A 19,383-nucleotide genomic window follows, 5' to 3' on the forward strand; every position below is an offset into this window, starting at 1 on the left:
AGAATCTATGGATATACCTGGCCACCAGTAATGAGTTTTAATCAAAGACCTTGTCTTATTTCTCCCTGGATGGGCAGTCGTCTTTCTGGCGTGCACTTCGTCGAGCACTCTGGCGCGCATGCCGTCCTCCTCGGGGACCACCAGACCTCCCTGGTACAACAATATCGAATTATTCGACAGGAAAAACGGTCCCTCATTCTTCCTGGCTCTTTCTCTATAAGACTCCAGCGAGGTTGTGGACTTGTTCGCATGAAGATCGCATCAATGAGGTCGTGGCCGGTCAATCTTCGCAACCACTGTGCGGGCGTTTCGGCACACTGTATCCCTCCACATTAGCTCTCGGCTCGAACAGCGGCTTGATACGTCTGTTTGTGATGGCAGAGTCGATGCCGCAATACCACCCCTTAGCAGGACCGGTGTCACCGATGACAACATGAGCGAAACCCAGACGCCGTCACTGGAGCTCAAGCTGGAGGATCAGGAGTCCGCAGATGCAGGTACGCTGGTATCCAAATATGATGCCTGGGAATTCATTTCCAACAACGCCACGGACAACCATCAAGTCACGATTACCCCCACTCGAAAAGAGTTGAAAAGGAGGAAGGCCAGTCTCGACCCCGACGGCAGCGTTTACGCAGGAAGAACGGAAGTGGATTACTTCGGGGCCAATTGTAGAGGATAATTGGAATGCATGCCGGCAGACGCTCGAGGGACATGGCTCTTCAGTCTGGTCGGTAGCGTTCTCGCCCGATTTGAAGTGGGTTGCGTCAGGATCAGACGATGCCAATCCCCCACATTACCAAGGCTATAGCATTGGCTTGGGCAACAGATGGATTACGAAGGACTCAGAAAACCGGCTATGGCTGCCTCTGGAATATCAGCCAAGCTGTTCAGCTGTAGCGGCATCAACAGTTGCTATTGGCTGTTCTTCGGGACGCGTCCTAACTATCACGTTCACGACAGACACCTAAGCTGATCTTTCATTCTTTCTCTCTCTCTTTTTTTTTTATCGTAGCGTGACACAGGAGGGGTCTGGGGGGCTCCGTTAATTTATAGCCCGTCGCAATACTCTAGATCCTTCTAGATCTCGCCTCTTTCATCCATTCGAGTATTCTGTTTCGCCATGTAGACAGGTGGCTCTAGAACAATTGGTAAAAACGTCATTTGGCCCACTCGAACAACTCGAGATCGGGCTAGTTGGCTTGACGTAGTTCCAAGCGCCACAATAAACTTTATTTGATCTGGTTTCCTTTAATAGCCGCGAGGCATTTGATTGTCCGCCTTAATTCCAACCATTAATTGTGCAGGTAGATAGCGGTTAGGCCGTAATGCGGCTAATAGCTTATTTACCGTGTAACATAAAGTCTTACTTACAGCCTGGTGTTAATTTCATTAGCATAATCCTTCAGTACACGCTACTCATATTTCTTCTTTATCATACGAGACAGCTCCCAAGATAATTTAACTGCAGTAACTAAGCCTGTGAGAGCGGCAGCTGATGCTAAGGGAACTAGGGAGGTATGACGCCATAACTGCTAATTTGTTGATTGAATGCGATAAAGGAGCTTAGGTAGGTATGTAAATATGAAACGAAACTGTAGTCAAGACAAGCAGTATGTTGATTTATCGCACGATGTAACTAGGCCTTTACCTTGATTTTCAAATTCGGTATTCGAACTTAAGCTAGTTAATTTGGACATTTCGAAATCAAACACATTTTTTCCAGGCTGAAATGGGCAGGAGGGTAGGGTGGAAGAGGCAGTGCTGCTCCTAACTACACACCCCACCCAAGTCCAAAAGCGGCAATACATTTCCCTTGACCGGGAAGAACATGACCACGCCTCGAACTGAGGACCTCATTAGTTGCAGGCACTAGTAAGAACCAATAAGATCTCTACATGGATATGAGGGATACGCTGAGTGCGAGCAACCTACGCGCTGCCAATTACACCACATGGGAGAACTCATGTTCTTGCTTGAATTTCACTTGTGGTTTGGCAGGCTACAAACTTCCTCCTGATCATCAGCCTGTCTTAGGTTCTTCGACTCCTTTCCAACTCGTGAAAAAGGTCAACAAAACTACCAGTTGCCCCCCGCTTTCCCCCTGGTTCGTTCGATGTGATCTTCGACATAGCGAATCCTTCCCCGCGACTGCACTCTCCGCAGTCAACCTACGAATCTCAGGGTCGGTTTCAGATCCACCAAGATGGAACGTATCCAATTCCATTCCGTTATCCAATGACCCACCACTTACTCGATCCTACTCCAACAGATCTTCACCAACCCAAAGCAACTCCTCCTGAAAAACCGGATCGATGACTTCCTCCTCGTCACTTGACCCCGAACCCTCCTTAACCTCAACTTCGGCCACCGCCTTCTCCAAAAGCCCAACCTTCAACGCAATCCGATTCTTAACAACCCCCCACTTCGACATCCGTTTCCAAGGCTGATCAAACTCAGGTATAGACTCGACATTATCCGCCACGAAATCCTCGTCTTCCTCTTCCTCCGCCTCGTCATCCTCCTCCTCATGCTCATCCTCCTCCCCATCCTCCGCACCCTTCTTCTTCCCATCCTCCACACTATCCCTCACCCAATCAGCCCAATAGCCCGCATGGTGCCCCTTCATCCTCTGAACATCAACCTCCTCCCACGTAGCTCCGTTTCTGAGCAAATACCTCACAATCTCCCAATGACCTACAAAAACAGCAGCATACAATGGACTGAAAAACCACCCACCCCTCAAGTTCACATCCGCCCCTCTGCTCACCAGCATTTCCACCGTCTCTAGCTCCCCCGTCTGACAGGCCGCCTGCAAAGCAGTGTGGTATTTCCCCCCCGTGGCATCAATCTTAGCCCCACGGTTAAGCAGCATGGCAATAACCCACTTCGAAGCCCTAGACGCACAAGCAGCCTGCAGCGGCGTCCCGTATCTCCCCCCCCTGGCGTTGGGATCCGCACCTCTCCCCAGAAGTAGATCCACCGCCTCGACCTTGCCATGAAGAATAGCCGCGTGGAGAGCCGTGCCTAAGTGCCCTGCCTTGGTGCAGACGTCTGCCCCCTTCCTGAGGAGGAGACGCCAACTCTCCGGCTCCCCTTGCGACACGGACGCTATCAGCGGTGTGCCCCACCGTCCAGAAGCGCGACCCGGGTTCACCTCGGCCCCAGCCTTGACCAGCTTCCTGACAGCGTACCACGAATTCCGAAGCGCCGCGGCCTGGAGCGCGGTACCACGGACCGTCGAAACGGGTTCGTTCAGATCAACCCCCAGCTTCATCACCTTGTCAAAGATCTTTTGCCCCTTATCGATGCTCTCGACGGCAGCGAATAGCGCGTTTGGGTACAGTTCGTTACCCAGCTTTGCGTCGGCACCCTTCTCCATCAGGTAGTCAAATGTGCCCTCCTGATAGGTGACAGCCGCGGCGTTGAGAGCGGTGCCATAATGACCAGCTACTTTGTTGACTTCGGCTCCAGCCTCGACAAAGTACTGCTCATCTTCGCGCTCCATCCAGACACAGTGCTGCAGTCCATTGCCGAAGCGTCCATAGGCAAGGTTGACGTCAAAGTCGTGGTAGTTGATCATCTGATGGAGCAGCGTCGAGCAGGATCCCCAGGAATCATCCTTACCGGGATATCCAACTGCCGCGCCGCCAGCACACCCAAACATACCCCCAAGGAGATCATTCCGAGCGCCATGCCTATACAGGATCCTGATGATGACGTAGGCGCCCCGGCTGTATGCTGCTTGCAAAGCAGTGCCGTATTGCCCACCTTGTATGTTTGGATCGGCGCCCTTGTCAAGCAAGGTTTCCAACTTCTCGTCGTCGTAGTGATATGCGGCGACCTGAAGAGCAGTGCCCCATACTCCGCCCACAGCATTGACATCGGCACCTTGTTCAATAAGGTACAGAGCCACTTTATCATCAGACTGGAAGCCCACGGCGCAGGGAAGCGGGTAACCCCAACCGCCGGCTCTTTCATTGACATTTGCACCATGCTCAACCAGAAGTTTGATAAGCTCCACGTCCACTCCGTCATGGCGGAGCGCAGCCAGCAACGGACTGGTGTACCAGGAACCCTTGATGACTTCGGTGGTTGCCCCAGCCGCAAGGAGGCTTCGCACCACTTCAAGATGACCTTGGGAGCACGCGGCCATCAGGGCCGTGGTGAAAATGCCACCCTTTTCGTTGGCGTCGCTCCCTAGTTTGAGGAGTAGGTCAACGGTGGTGGAGTGACCACGAAGTGATGCTACCTGGAGTGCCGATTTGAAAGGAGGCTTTGGCGTGTCTTGTCCCAAATCCACCGAAAGATGAGCCCCAGCCCCGACGAGCCTCGTAATTAGGTCATCCTTCCCATGCCAAGCAGCAGACTGCAGGGCTGTGATGGGCCCCTTATCAAGCCCATCGTCAATACTCCCGGTGAGATCTGAATAATCGCTAGCAAGATTGACATCTGCTCCAGCCTCAAGCAGGAAGTTGAAGATGGCATCACTCTCCAGCTCGACCGCCGCCTGGAGAGCGGTGATGAGCAAGCCAGCTTTGAGATTCACATCAGCCCCGCGTTCCACCAGAATCTTGACCAGATTAAGTCTGTCACGCTTCACGGCGAAAAGGAGTGGAAACCCGTGGCTTCCACTTTCCTCGTCGGTCACGACGCTTGGATCCGCTCCCGCATCCAATAGAGCCGTGACGATATCTTCACAGATGGACTTGGCATTGAGAGCAGCAGAGAGGGGAGCACCGTATCGACCGTTGTTGGTTTCGCTTGGACTCGCCCCCAGTTGAAGCAACTGCTTGACCACGTGCATTTTACCATTCGAGGCAGCAGCTTCCAGCGGTGTGCACGAGATGGGCTTGTTAAGAACTGTACCGAGCAGAGCCAGATCCACCCCTTGTTCCGCGAGAAAGGCCACCGTATCTGAATGTCCGAAATATGCTGCAGTCACAAGAGCATTTCCCGCATCTGTTGTGGCCCCCTTTTCTAGACCGAGATCGTAGAGAGCCTCGATCACGGCGTTGTGGCCGTTGGCCGCAGCACGGACAACCGCCGTGGCTTCATTGTCGCCAGTGTTGATGTCGATACCCGCTTTGGCAAGCAATCTGACGCAGTCGACATGACCACCATACGCTGCCAGCTCGAGGGGGCTGCCGTACTCTGGATGGGTTACGCTGAGGTCCGCCCCAGCACTGATGAGTCGCTGCAAAACCCCCAGATGCCCCCTGAAGCTGGCTACGTGTATGGCACTGCCATATTTGCAGGTCGACCATTCATTAACATCTGCCCCAAGACCCAGCAACAGGTTGATAGTACTGATATTTCCTGCGCAGCACGCTTGGTACAGAGCACCGCAGTCCTCGACTGGGTAGCCTAACTCGACCAAGTTCTCGATGCACTCATCCATACCGTTGGAGGCAGCCATGGCGAGGGGTCCAGTGTTCCTGCGAGCTGGGCTGCTGACCTTTACACCATTAAGATGCTCCAGTATCAGCTGAACAATCTGGACGTTCTTGCCAGCGATGGCTGATGTGAGAGGCGAGGAATACAAGCCTCCCTGTCCACATGGGTTTGCACCAGCTTGTAACAAAACCTCAACAACCTTCCGATGGCCCTTCTCAGCAGCGGCAGCCAGTGGAGTTCCATACCGTTTACAGGGGATGGCGTGCTTGGCTCCTTTGTCGAGAAGTAAGCGGACGACGTCGGCATGCCCTGCAAGGGCTGCTGCTTGAAGTGGGCTCCGGTCCTTTCGTCGTCTAGCATCTAGGTCGATGTTTTGTTGCAGAAGAACCTCGACAACAGCGGCATGACCCATAGCTGCTGCATCGTAAAGTGCTTCGCCAAGGTCAAGCTCAGCCATCTTTTCTGCTGGGTGCGGTACCGGGCCGTTCGCTTGTAGCTCGTCTACCGAGGCCGTTGCAAACTTCAGAATGACCTTGACAACGCCAGCGTGTCCACGAGAAACCGCAGCTTTGAATGGCCCAAGCAATTGTTCAGCTTCAACCCCAGCCTCCAGAAGTTGCTGTGCCGCGCCGGCCAGACCATACCAAGCCGCATAGGCCAACGGTGTCCTTGATGACACGCCAGAGAGCGCTTTGTCAGATTTTGCACGGTGCTGGTACTGTTCCCAGGTCACAAAATTCCTGCGTGAGCCATTTGTCAAGTGGAAGAATCGCATCGTCAGATCCAAGACATCTTCGTCCGGTTCGTCGTCTTGCTCGCTGTACTTGGCATGCAAACCCCAGGCGCTGGCAGCATAAGACAAAAACTTGTACCCCTGGAGCTGGTCGGAGTCAGGCGATAATGGCTTTGCGAAATCGTCGTAGCAAAGATATGTCAGGCACACAGATGCCAAAGTCGACTCGGTCTCGTACTTGGCAACACAGAATAGAGGTTTAGTCTTGCATATGTCTTCTGATACCAGAAACTCCTTCACCGAGAAATGTGCCAAGGACACAAACCTGTCTGGTGATACAGTGACCAAGCCACCCAACAACTCAAGCATGTCCTCGGGGTCGGTGTCCACGGCATTAAAATCCATGGACTCCTCTCCATTGTCTGGCTCAATCGAGATCGCTTCGGCCAGCTCCTCAAGTGAGAGGTTTCTGATGCCGCGTACCAACCAAGCAAGTATTTTCCGAACAATCTCCACATCCTCCGGGTGTTCGTCTTCTATACGCTGAAGAATCCGGATGTATGTTTCCTGCAGCGTGCGCGGGAGGTTGGTCAGAGCAGAGCGGATAGCTTTGTCGTTTCGCAACTTGCACAAGGCATCGATCTGGCACCGCACCCATTGAAACATGCCTTTTGATCCGGTCACCAGGCTCTCCACAATAACGCTTTGCAACTCTGGATGCCTCAGTTTCAATTTCCTTTGCTTGATCCTTGATGCAACTTCTCCCTCCACAAAGTTTTGAATGTCGTCTGCGACATCAGACTGCTCGATGGACGTGGCTGGCAGGCCCTGAAATGCCCGCGCAATTGGGAGCTCGTTCCGACTTGTTACTAGAATCTTCAACCTGGGGCACTGCTCATGGAGGCTCCGTAATGCGTCGGTGAGAGTCTCCCATGACGAAGGACTGGTCTCGTCCAAGGCATCGATGACAATGATGACTGTCTCGAAGTGGTCACTCATAAAAGTGTTAAAGTCTGCAAGAAGCTCGTCAAACTCGGCCGTAAATGTAGGTGCCAGTCTAAGCTGCTCAAGAAAGAAGTCTTGGAGGGTTTCGAAGACTCCGCTGTTCTGTTTTGCCAACATGGCCAGGATTGTGCTGAGAATCTTGGCTGGGTCCTGTTTCTGCGAGTCTTTGTAATCGCAGTAGAAGTAAGCGAGCCCGGTGTTTTGGTCCTGCACCTTTTCTTGCAGGTAGTTGATGATGCTCGATGATAGGATGGTTTTGCCCGCTCCGGCTAGAGTCCCACATTAGCCCAGGTTCGAAGAGAAAGGAATGGTGGACTGGACGTACGAATGGCGTGCAGCCACAGAAAGCTGTTGTCCTCTCTGAGCCACCGTTGAAACTGATGGCCGTGCAGAAACCAGGTACCAGAGCTTGCATGACGAAGACTTGTTGCCGCCTTGTGATTTGTAGCGACATTGGCCGGGGCCAGCCACTCATGCACTTTGGCTGTGCTCTCTGCGTCGACGTAGTTTGCAATCAACCTCTGACTTCGTTCAGCCTTTGCCCAACGTTCGCCGGCCAAAGTTCGTTCCTTGCTAGCCAGCTCTTTCTCGGCCAACCCAGCCTCGGACTCGACAGCCTCCACATTCTTGGATATGCGGTCTTTGATACCGTCAAAGTCGACACTGAATGGCTTCCAGAGAACCCTCAATGCAGTGGCCAAGCCAACCGCTTGCGTCAACCTCTTGATGCCCTGGCATTTTTCCTTGCCCACGCGGAAGATTTGTTTGGCTCGGACACAGAACTCGAAGATGGCGATGTAAATGTCGACCATAGGCGCCTTGATATTCTCGTTATCTGGGTATAATGTCGGGTAGCGTTCGAGGCGGCTGAGAATGGTCCCAATGTTTTCCAACATCAGGGCCAACTTCTCAAAATACTCGCCAAACTCGCGGGCCAGGTCTAGGACGATGCGGAGACTGCCCCATAATGGGCAAAGAATGTCGCTGCCATTGGCAAGGATGCTGAGACCATCGCCGTAGGTTTCGAGGCCATTGATGAAGGGGATCAGGGCTTCGCCAACTCGGCGTGACTTTGACTGCTGCTTGTGGGTAGCACCAATGGCCTTGAGCTCTTCTATCAATGTCTTGGCGGCAACCGAAGTGTCGAATAACCGGCGCTCATCAGTGGTCAAGTCTGCGGTGAAATTATTGATGCAGGCTGCGTCGAGCGATCTGAGGGAAATGACGTTGACGGTCATGATGTTGCCAGTTCCTGCTGTCCGTACTTGTTGAAAACATTAGGGGAGAGGTGGAAGGAGCCCAACGAGAGATGCTATCGATAAAGGGCTCCTCCTTCCCTATAATCCGACTGATCCAATGAAATTTCAGACATGTTCCCTAGCTTTAGGCGTCTGTGTCTCAAAATGAGGCACTTGCTCCTTTTCAGCCCCACCAGCATTTGCCTGTTTAGTGAGTTTGCATATGGATCTAACCGCCTCCGGGTTTGAGAAGTCACGAAACACATGCTCACACGAGGTGCGCAAGATGGACGAACCAAAAATGTAATAAATTGTTTCTGTGCCCCTAGTTTGACAACGAATTGAGCTCTCCTCCTGCTTTGTAAAGCAGGTAGAAACAGCTGAGATTGCCGATCCACCAAGTGATACCACGGATCTGACTCCACTGTGGGTGGTCTATGAGGATGTACACAGCGCCGTACGCCACGCGTGCAACTGTGTAGGTCAACCCGGCACGGTTGATCAGGGTTCTGTCAACACCAGCGGCGGTAGCTAAGCACACGGCGCCAGCAAAGAAAGCGTAGTTCTCGACGGCATTTGCGTGGGCCGACTCGTTGCGTTTGAGCATATCGAGTTGTTTCTGTGTGATCTTGCCCGAGGCAACGGCAGCGTCCCCGTACTTGGCAAGATCATAGCGGGGCGACACATTGTGATCGATGCCGTACCACTGTTTGAGCGTGCGTGAAGACAGAAGGCCGTACGCAAAGAAGAAGTGCAAGCCCAGGAAAAAGGGCGCGTAATTCGGTATGATGACAGTAAGCGGGGCAGCCCGAAGGCCGAGGGCAACACCGAGAGATACCATGGCGACGGGAGAAACTTTGAAGAATTTGCTGTCTACGCAGTGATGCTGAGCTCGAGAATGGGACCACAGCGGCTTTATACAGGTCACGCTTTCAGCTGTGCCGCCCGCACAGTGTTCTGCGTGCCAGACTCTTTTCTTTCAGCACAGTGCTGCAATGCTGGCTGGCGGCACAAGACTGGCGGAATTACCGCGGAAACACAAACAAAGGATTCTGGTTGACTGTTGACCTGTTAGCGAGAATTAAACGAAAAACACAACAGCAGATGCCGTTTTACGAGGACCCGAACAACCAGGACAGTTTCCTTCGGCAATGTGAGGCTTTCTGTTAGCTCGGACTGTAAGTCTTCAAAATTGGCTATGGCTGGTCAGGTGCAGGAGCTATTCTAAAATAACACAAGTCCTGGCTAGAAACGGGGTTTCCTGTGGTTTTTTTTGGGAATGTCTACTCGAATTATAAACCATGTTCAAATGGGGTGGGAGAAAGCACCCCGCACCCCGCACCCCACACCTTTGGACCTCCGCCGTCGAGCAGCGGATAACGGCTGCCAAGATCCGGTCCGCATCCGGTAGACCCATATCTCCGCCGTTGGCGTCAACGGCCGTTACCGTTGACAAGGACTCGGTCAAAGAGGACCGACAAACAGAGGCAAAAAAAGATTGCCAAGTGAAATCAGGTTTCCACTCACATGCTCGGAGCCTTCTCCGATCGAGTCTCCATCCGTGCGATCACACCGGCGTCATATACACAGACGCACACGGCAGATTTGCATCATCCCCGCTTAATTAGTCAACCTTGACCATCCCGTGTCTTATGCCTATATCACCCTGAGATCTCACCATGATCTGCAGCCCATCAGCATCGTCGTTTCTCAACGTTCCGTCTTTGACATCTGAACCACATATAGCCAACCAAACACCTCGCAGCCACCACAATGCGCAATCCCCCCGAAAGCATCAACCACCTCCTCGACACCCTCACTAACAACCCCTCCTCCCCCTCCCTCCGCATCCACTTCCCCACCGAAACAGTCTCCTCCCCAGGCCAGCACCTCTCCACCACCACCTCCGCAACCCCCCCTTCCTTCTCCGTCTCGGCCTCGGCCCTCCACAACCTCAAATTCCCCAACAACGACCTCTCCCCCGTCTCCTCCCACACCTCCGACCCTGACGACGACACAAACAAATCCTCCACCTCCACCAAAAATGAAGACCAATCTGACATAAACCCCCTCACCATCCCCCGCTTCCTAATCACCACCCTCGACCTCGACCCCCCCTTCCCTTCTTTTCCAGTCCTGGGCCCAATCCTCCACGGCATGCAGGCCGACCTGGCATTGTCGACTTCTTTCACGGGCGAGGATGACATTGACACAGACAAGCAGTTTATCCCTCTGGAGCGGGACACTAGGTTCAACCTAGGTGAGGATGACATAGGGGAAGTGGCGCGGTACATGGGCCCTTCCCCGCCGGGGTGGAGCGAGCCGCATCGCTATGTTTGTCTGATGTGGCAGCAGCCCGAGGGGGTGACTGGAGACAAAATCAGGGAGGAGATGGGGTGGGGGGGCGCGAGGGATGGGAAGATTGGGGCGTGGGAGAGGGTGAGGTTTGATCAGGGGGGTTTCGAGGAGAGGTTTGGGTTGGGGGAGGTGGTGGCGGGGAATTATTTTGTTTGTTGATCTGGTTGGATAACTTCCAAGGTAGATTGGAATCGGTTTTTCTGGGTATTTCTTAGGATGGGCTATTGCATTGGGTTGGCGTTAGAAAATGATAGTTTGTTGGCGTTCATAATTTACTTGAGCAGTTACTGCCACTCACTCCTCCACAAGCACCTGCACCAGACTCTGCCCGCTTTCCGTTCAAGTCGTGATCATCTTCCCGGCCATAACCACCACTGTCAAACAACCGTCTTCCCTCACCGTCAAAGTCTGTCAAGACATCTCAGTGCCCCTACTTACTCCCCCCATGCAGCCTCCCTACACTCTCCACCGTCACCGCATCCTTATGCCACCTCTTCGCCAAAACCCCCTCCCTAAACACCCACGCCCCCCCAATCGTCGCCCCCGGCCCCACAGTCACCAACCCAGCCACCACCAACCCCATCACATTCCCCCACCCCTCCCTCAACATGCCCGCCTGTCTCAAATCCCAAAACAAATACCCCAACCAGACAATGTGGCTCCCAAAACCGAAAAGGTAATCCCACTTTAGAAAATTGACCGCGAACGAGGTCAAATCCCCGTAATGTCTCGGGATCCCTCCCGGGAAAAACAACCCCCAGTGTGCCGGGTCAACCCCGCCGTTTCTCCCCCATACATGTGCCGCTGCTGCTATGATACTCCCCAAGCCGATGTAAATTCGAAGAACGGGGAGGTCTTTGGTGAAGTTGTTGATCTTGTCTTGGTTGACGGTGTCGCTGAATAGTCTGGAGAGGGTGAGCATTGCCAGTGCGGTCCAGATGGGGAAGGGTTGCCAGATGAACAGCCAGGACTGGCGTTGGGGGAGGTCAGGGGAGAAGAGGAACCCGATTAGGGGGGTGAGGTAGGCGAGGAGGATGGCAGGGAGGGCGGTGTACGACCAGCGGGTGTTGGTCAGGCGCTTGTCGCGGGCGGCGAAGGATTCGATGGGGGAGAGGATGTAGTGGAGGTAGAGGTAGAAGGGGCCGATGATGCCCACGCCCATGAGTTGGCAGAGGGTGAGGAAGAGGTTGGGCCTGTGAGGGGGGTCAGTGATTGAGAAAGGGTAAGGATCTGAGGAGGAGCAAGAACCTACAGTTGCAAGATAGTAAGCGCATTCGCCCGCCGTGTCGACTCCAGCAGCCAGATCGTAAAGAAGGGCAGGCCCTCAAACAGAAAGGTGATCATATGCCGGCGGCCTTCTTCCGATGTGCCGTACATACCCGGCACAAAGATCATATTCACCCACGCCATCGTCTCGTCAAGACTCCTCCAGCCATAAAACGACCGCAGCACCGGAACCAAAGTGTTGTCAACAGCGATAAAACCCCCATCACGCTGCTCTTTCGCCCACTGCTCCGGCACTCCCACATTCATGATCCAAAAAGCAAGACACGACATCAAAAACAACGGCAGAGCAAACAACGCCCTCTCGAACCTGCTCTCCCTCCTCCCATCCCCCATGGTCGGGTTGAACGGTGCGGTCACCATGAGTGATCGTTTCGGCAGCGGCAAGTAATCAATCTTCGTCGCTCCGATCATAACGTGATGAAAAAGTTCGGCAATCAGCTCTCCAAAGTTGGGGAGCAGCCAGTTAACAAAGAATCGAGAATAAGCCGTCTGCATGCAGTGGGCTTGTGTCAAGAAGCCTGACGCGTCCACAACCGCAGCTGCCCGTGTTTCCCGTTCCTGTTGGTACTCGGCGAGCATTTTTTGGATGTCATCCGGCGAGGGACGCAGCTGTCCCGTCCGGGCGCATTTGTCAGCCAGCTTCTTGATCCCATTGGCCAGTGCGGCTGCGCTTTCGATGGCAATGTTTCCACCAACTCCCAAGTTGGGGGTCGACTTGTGGATGCTGTCTCCTGCGCAGGTGATTCGCCCCCAGTGCCAGAGTTTGAATCTTCCTTGTTCGATCGAGACGAGGCGGTGGACGACGGTTTTTTTCCAGAGGTCCGCGAGGGTGAGACGGTTGGGGTCTGGGCGGAGGATGAGGTCGCCGTTGCGGGCGAGGAAGGATTGGACTTCTTGTTCGTTGAATTGTGGAATTTCGCCATGGTGGTATCTTCGGGAGAGACGCTCTCCTGCGAACCAGTACACCTTTCCCTCGTCGGCAACAATCGTCATTCCAACACGGCCGATATTGTACGATGTATCCAGATGCCCAGACGTCAGCCCTTCCACCCCGTACGCAATGCCAAACAGCGTGTTATGGTCAGCGAACAAACCTGCCACCAAAGTCAGCTCCTCTCTCTCTGTCCCTCTTACATTTCTCCCGCTCAACTTACTCTCCCTCTCCCGTTCCACCACCCCCGCCAACTCCCACATCCTCCCCCTCACCAAACTATTAACCCCATCACACCCCACCAGAACATCCCCCTCAAACTCCTCCCCGTCATCACAAACAACCCTCACCCCCTTGTCCAAATCATGCCTCACCTCCACCACATTCCTCCCCGTCAACAACCTGCTCTTGTCCCTGATGTTATTCACCAACCCCCGCAGCAAAACCTGCCGCTCCCCCCACGCAGTGCAGTACCCCGTCCTCGCCAGGATCAGCTCAGTACTCCTGTCCTCGCAAATCACGCTCCCGTCTGCTCGACGGGCAGTAAGCAGGTTGATCCGCTCGGCTTCTTTCTCAATGCGGTCCCATGCCCCGAGCTGGTCGAGGATGCGCGCGCCCGAGCTGAAGATGCCGATTGAGGCGCCGACCTGGGGAGCGAGGTCGGGGCGGCGTTCGAGGAGGAGATAGGGGATGGAGGCTTGCTGGACCTGCTATCAGTGCTTTATATTGACTTGGAACGTGCGGGGAGGGAAGAATACCTCAAGCGCATTTGCTAGAGTGAGGCCAGCAACTCCGCCTCCGCAGATGAGGATGCGGAATTCGCGGTCGTCCTTTGCCATGGTGATTTGTTTGAGATGTGATAAAAGAGGGAACACACAAGGATACGGTTCGGTGCAGGTTAGGTGACTAAGTATATGACGTGGAGAAAAGAGACATAAAGGCCGAGGCTGAGGTGAGACAAGAGGCTGGTTGGCTGGGAACATGCATGAGTTCGGGGACTAGAGACAGCCACATTATGCGTAGGGTGATAGATGGAATGTGAGATGTGACGAGCGGCAACTGATGGTATTGCTGATAAGGCTTGAGGGAACACCATCTAGCATCAAACCTGTTTCTGTCGACGTTCTCTAGCAGGTTGAGGGTTCCGCTTGTTCGCGTATCCCAGGTCACGGTACCCCAGCTATGTCTCACTTGATCTGGTAAAAGGCTGGCACTACTCGAGACAAATCGGATCAGCAACGAAGCTATACTATTGGTCAAGTCAAGGTCAGCCGGAAGGATGTCATTAGCTTACATGCAGAACCGGAACTTACCACCCCACAAAGGTGTTACATCCCGTCTTATGGTTATTATACTCCAGAACGTAACACCGAACAGGGCAAAGCTCAAGTTGCGAACAATCATACTCCGGGCGATTTTCCTATTATTCCAGCCAAAAACATGGTTCAAGTGCTGCGTCACAGCAACCAGAGCCGTATTTCTTTGTGACGCCCTTCCAACCCCTCTTCCGAAACCGGCAAAAAGCCTATGCCAATCAGCCACTTCCCAACACCTAACATCTCAACCCTCCAACACAGTCAACTCCACCCCCAAACTCGCACACAAACCACTCAACTCCCCAAACCCAACCATCCCCCCCCTCCCACCCCACTGCAACACCCTCGCCTTTGGCCGCCTCCAATCCACACCCTCCCACCGTCCCAACCTCTCCACCTCCCTCCTCGTCCCCTCAAACCCCCTCACCTCCAAATACCCCTTTCCAAACTCGGGCTTCCCCCACCGCGCAAACGCCCCCCAGTAATCAACCACCAACCGCTCAAAAGCAAAGTCGTTACCATCCCTATCCGGCAACCCTCCCCTAGCCTCAGTCCCAAAAACAATCATTTGCTCCCCCGCATGACACTTGTAATACTCCATATCCAAAATCCCCTTAGGGTACCCGTTGGTGCTAGGAGGTCGACACCAATCACGGGAGTACCCCGGCATCTGGTAGGTCCGGTTGAAGACAAAATAGTACGTGTCTTTGAAGGTGCCGTGGCGGGAGGCGCTGTAGGCTTTGGCGAGGGAGGGGCAGGTGAAGATTAACGAGGAGAGAAGGGAGATGGTGCTGTTGAGTATGGCGGCTTCGTTGTTTTGGAGGGCGAGAGTGCTCGCCGGGAGGGAGAACAGGGAGGTGGAGTTGGCGGGGAGGCCAAAGTGCTTCTGGGCGACGGTGTTGAAGTACTGGATGAAGGTTGCGTTGGGGGCCGGGGGGTCGTCAATCATGACGCCGACTTCGTCGCGGGTGATGCCTAGCATGACGGGAATCTTGGAGGCCAGAGTGGAGGTGAAGTTGAGGGTTGGGGTGGTGAGGTAGAGACCGTCTTGGACGATACCGCTGGTTTCGTGAGCAAAGACACAAGAAGAATGGAAGCGGAATAGTGGACTTACTAGGCGTTGGTCGGCAGATTGACGAGGTCGAAGCCGCTTAGCTTTCCGAGACAGGCAACTTTGTCTTCTGCATCCAAACAGCCGGCGTCTTTCAACACGTTCTTGGTGGTCGTCTCAAAGTTGTGGGCCAGTGTGTCGTAGAAAATGGCAGGGGTGACAGGCTTTTCCGGGCTTGGGTATCCATCTGGGTTGGACTGTAGGATAGCACGGTGAAATAGACCCTTTGCCTTTGGCGAGCTGAGGACGACATGAGTGCCCAAAGCACCTGCAGACTCTCCGAATAAGGTCACTTTGTTCGGGTCACCGCCAAAGTACTTGATGTACTTGTTGACCCACTCCAAGGCAGTAATCATGTCTGAGATGGCGTAGTTTCCCTTGTGGACATCATCATTCAGGTTCAAGAAACCAAGCGAGCCGACGCGGTAGTTGACAGACACCACCACGACATCGCCCCTGGAGGCAAGGTTGGTTCCATCCGTGTTTGGATTCTTTCCAGAACCGGATGTCAAGCCTCCGCCGTAGAGATATAGCATGACAGGTTTCAACTGTTTCTTGGCATCTTGGCCGGCCATACGCGGCAGGTAAGGCGTCCAGACATTGGCAAACAGGCAGTCCTCGCTGCTGCCACTGGTGACTTCGCCGATGGGTTGCGAGCAGTCTGCTCCGGCCTTGGTGGCGTCAATCTCGCCGTCCTCTCCGTAATTGGCGACTTTGGAGTAGGTGAACCGCCTCGGTGGGTCGGCAAAGCGCAGGCCGCGGAACTTCCAGGCGTGTAGGTCACGGTAACCGGTCACCAGTTTCGAACCAACAAACTGCTGGACTTGCCAGTTGGATTGGGTGTCATCGACGGTCTGGTTGGACACTCGGGCTGACTGGGAACAGAGGGTAGGTAACTCGGTGGAGCAATCAACATTGCGAGTCTTGCCTGTGGCATCAATGGCCCGACACTTATCAGAGTTGGGGTTGCTCTTGGAAACCCAGTAGAGCTGGTCCCGTGGGACCACTCCAAGGTATGCTTGATAGGGCAATGACCTCGCCAACGTGGTGGTGAATTTGGACTTCTTAGGGTCCCATGTCTCTTCTCCGAGCAGCTGACAGGCCATGGCGGCGGCATAGTTGGGACTGGGCTGGTTGATGAGGATGGCGGCGGACTTGTCATTTTCGGCACCTATTCGGGTGTCAGTGATATTACTCTCCATCTTGATCCGACAAGACCTCACCGTCAAGATTGTTCTGTGACAGTATGGTCAAACCACCCCCGGTGAACAGACACTGTGCCCCCGGGGCCAGAGCCGTGGCCAGAAATATGATTGTCGTTGACCAACGCATCTTTGAAGCTGATGGCTTGGTACAGGTTTCGTGGCCGGGTGAGTCGAGGTGGAGGTCTGACATCTCGGTGTCAACCTCGACATTTTATGTCGATGAAATGACAGGGGGTTCATTCCTTTTCGGCCGGGAGGGCCGAGGCGGACACCGGAGGTGCGGGTTGGGGAGATGCAAGTACGTGATCTGAACATATTGGTGACAAATTAGCCGATAGTTGCCCCACGACTCGGCCCGTCTACGCGAACCTCTTGATTGTCCGCCAGTCTAATTGCAAAAGCTTCTCTTCTCCTCAAGTGTGGTAGATGGACCCTTGGCGATGTTCCGAGAGCCTGGTTTGGAGTGTGTGTTTCTGGGACTTCATCTCCACCTCGGGCATAGGCTTTTCGGTGTGGTTGCAAGGTTTCTCTCCATGGTGTTGCCGTTAGGTGTCCCCCATGGTACGGGCTAATATCTGAAAAGAGGAAAGCCACACATTAGAGGGGCAAAACAACTAATAAGGCTGGTACCAGAGAAACATGACGTATGATGTAGATGGAGTTTGCTTCTGATACTAACACACTGGCGGAGGGGCGGGATGGCCCGTCGATACGGCGCCATGTTCGATCAGATGGAGCCGGGGTTCGGAAGAGCAGCCGTTGGTGCCAAGGAGCGAGCATCCAGCGGTTCCAAAGTTCCACGAAAGGGTCCAGATTCCAAGAACCAGGTTGATGCCCCGAGGAGAAACAATTGACCGCCTTTTTGCGGGGGAGGGTGGCGGTTCAGTTCATGCATCCCGTTCTCGTAATGCGCATCCGACATATCCCACGGGCAGGGCAAGAGGTCGAGCAGAGCAGAGCGGGAGTGGGGTGTTGGGTATTAGATAACGATATGGTGTTGGTTGCAGGGCAGTGCTGCAATGTTTCCCGCACAGACCACCGTCTACAGCAGCATAATCCCTGAGGCGGCCCAATTAGGGGATTCCGCTGCCCCGGAGGCATGCGCTAGCGCACAAACCATGCAGCACCTTCAGTGCCCAGTCGAGATCGCATCTCAGCGTCCTCCAAACCACGTTTCGCACACGTTTTTGTGGCGCACTACACCCGGAACTACTGATTGCTTTTTACGAGCTCGCTGCAGCATCATGTCACCACATGCTGGCCATCTTATCTCAGTCAGGCAGGTGTCCAAGACAAGGAGACAAAGACTCGCCTTGCCATTTGACACTCGGACTTATACACAGCATTGCCAAGCCAGACGGATGGTGCCAAGACTACGACGACGTTTCTTGGAAACGCACGAACCATATTTCGAACGTCTGGAATTCCGCTCTGGCCTATCTCAACGCATGAAATGCCTCGGTGCTTACCTACCACATGGCACTCGAACGCGCCCTTCCACTCCTTCACTGCTGCATCGGCCCCTCTTTTCCCGCCCGTCTTCTCCTCTCTGGGCTTCCCCCTTCCCCCCCGCGCGCAACAATGTTTGACAGTTTCTGTCAAAGTCAAATCAGAGTCAGAGAAATGATCGGCCGAGTGGGCCCGCGGTCGGACAGGCGGAGGAATAGCCTAATGAAGGAGTGTTACATCCACTGCACTTTTGGCCTGCAGTGCTCTTCGAGAACCTGTCTCATGTCATCCGTTGAACCCTGCCACCAGCCGCCCGCAGAAAGAAAGGGAGCCTCTCGGTGAAGATGCCGTTCCCAGCGAAGCTCCCCTTGGCCCGCACGTGGCCGGAGAGATACCCCGGGTTTTATCTGCTGCTTGGTTTGCTTGCTTGCCTGTGGATTCCCGTTGGTTTTATATAACCCTCCGTGTCTGCAGTCTGGACCTCTAGACCTCTGGACCTCCTCCATCTGATGTCGACTGCCCGCTCACCAGTCACCAGAGGCAAATTGCCAACGTTAAATCGACGTCACGCAGCATCCGAAATCGGGTAAGACGGGCGGCTGTGCTCCAGATTGACCTTGCCTCGCGGAGCACTTGGGTCATCACAATGTCAAAATAACGACGGGCCTCGAACAAACCTTTTACCTTTCACCACCAACAAATAACCGCCGATTGAGGAGGAGCATCATCACCAGCAATCATGGGACAAAAGCAATCCAGTGTGCCGGTGGGTCTTTGATCCGATATCTTCTTCAATCTTCGCGCCCTCATGACTAACATTGTCTCTCAGGCAACCTTTTTCTGCCCCAACACGGGCGAGGAGCTCGAGAACCCTCTCGGCCTCTGCACCCACTGCCAGGCCGCCCACGACATCATCTGGCAGTCTGTCTTCATATGCCCCAATACAGGCTACAGAATAGACACTCTTTCTCGACGACCCGACAAAGAATGCCCCTCTTGCTTTCAGATGCACCAGCCATACAGCAAGCGAGTCTACATCTGTCCAGTCACCGGCGCCCAAATCCCACATCCCAAAGAGACGGGCGGGAAATGCCAAAAGTGCAAACGTAGCCACGAAGACAACTCGACGCCCATGACCAGCAAGGAGGCCGTGATGGCGAGGGGCCTGAGAGATTGAATCAAATACGTCACCAATACCTCACTCCGGACTGTTGAGGGGGAAGTCGATCTGATGCCAACACCCAAGCGCAGAGCTTATTTGTGATCAGGAGGCGACAGGACCCAGGACGAGACCTTTTTCTTTTGTTTTCTCCCGATACCCACTACTTTTCTATGTACTTGTCAACATTCATG

General features: G+C 54.0%; 6 protein-coding genes across 6 annotated transcripts; 2 read left to right on the top strand and 4 right to left on the bottom strand.

The window, feature by feature from the left end:
* Positions 1-1,824: 1,824 nt before the first annotated feature.
* Positions 1,825-8,373, bottom strand: QC762_000150 (uncharacterized protein; the record flags this gene model as incomplete). The annotated part of the gene is made up of 2 exons (XM_062882752.1): positions 1,825-7,404; positions 7,461-8,373. 2 exons carry the CDS (start codon positions 8,371-8,373, stop codon positions 2,261-2,263), a joined length of 6,057 nt encoding a protein of 2,018 aa, XP_062741053.1. The 3' UTR covers positions 1,825-2,260.
* Positions 8,374-8,698: 325 nt separating this feature from the next.
* Positions 8,699-9,214, bottom strand: QC762_000140 (uncharacterized protein; the record flags this gene model as incomplete). Its single annotated transcript, XM_062882751.1, has 1 exon — positions 8,699-9,214. The coding sequence occupies one exon, from the start codon at positions 9,212-9,214 to the stop codon at positions 8,699-8,701; it is 516 nt and encodes a 171-aa protein (XP_062741054.1).
* Positions 9,215-10,146: 932 nt separating this feature from the next.
* QC762_000130 (uncharacterized protein) lies at positions 10,147-10,890 on the top strand (the record flags this gene model as incomplete). The annotated part of the gene is made up of 1 exon (XM_062882750.1): positions 10,147-10,890. One exon carries the CDS (start codon positions 10,147-10,149, stop codon positions 10,888-10,890), a length of 744 nt encoding a protein of 247 aa, XP_062741055.1.
* A 271-nt stretch (positions 10,891-11,161) lies between these two features.
* Positions 11,162-13,932, bottom strand: QC762_000120 (uncharacterized protein; the record flags this gene model as incomplete). Its single annotated transcript, XM_062882749.1, has 4 exons — positions 11,162-11,924; positions 11,984-13,112; positions 13,173-13,650; positions 13,708-13,932. 4 exons carry the CDS (start codon positions 13,930-13,932, stop codon positions 11,162-11,164), a joined length of 2,595 nt encoding a protein of 864 aa, XP_062741056.1.
* A 577-nt stretch (positions 13,933-14,509) lies between these two features.
* QC762_000110 (uncharacterized protein) lies at positions 14,510-17,551 on the bottom strand (the record flags this gene model as incomplete). Its single annotated transcript, XM_062882748.1, has 3 exons — positions 16,600-17,551; positions 15,380-16,547; positions 14,510-15,326 (listed from the first exon to the last, which is right to left on the bottom strand). The coding sequence occupies exons 1-3, from the start codon at positions 16,769-16,771 to the stop codon at positions 14,510-14,512; spliced, it is 2,157 nt and encodes a 718-aa protein (XP_062741057.1). The 5' UTR covers positions 16,772-17,551.
* A 133-nt stretch (positions 17,552-17,684) lies between these two features.
* Positions 17,685-19,207, top strand: QC762_000100 (uncharacterized protein; the record flags this gene model as incomplete). The annotated part of the gene is made up of 2 exons (XM_062882743.1): positions 17,685-18,796; positions 18,860-19,207. The coding sequence occupies exons 1-2, from the start codon at positions 18,770-18,772 to the stop codon at positions 19,205-19,207; spliced, it is 375 nt and encodes a 124-aa protein (XP_062741058.1). The 5' UTR covers positions 17,685-18,769.
* Between the last annotated feature and the right edge of the window lie 176 nt (positions 19,208-19,383).

This window comes from Podospora pseudocomata, chromosome 6 (assembly GCF_035222375.1).
Source record: "Podospora pseudocomata strain CBS 415.72m chromosome 6, whole genome shotgun sequence".
NCBI lineage: Eukaryota > Fungi > Ascomycota > Sordariomycetes > Sordariales > Podosporaceae > Podospora > Podospora pseudocomata.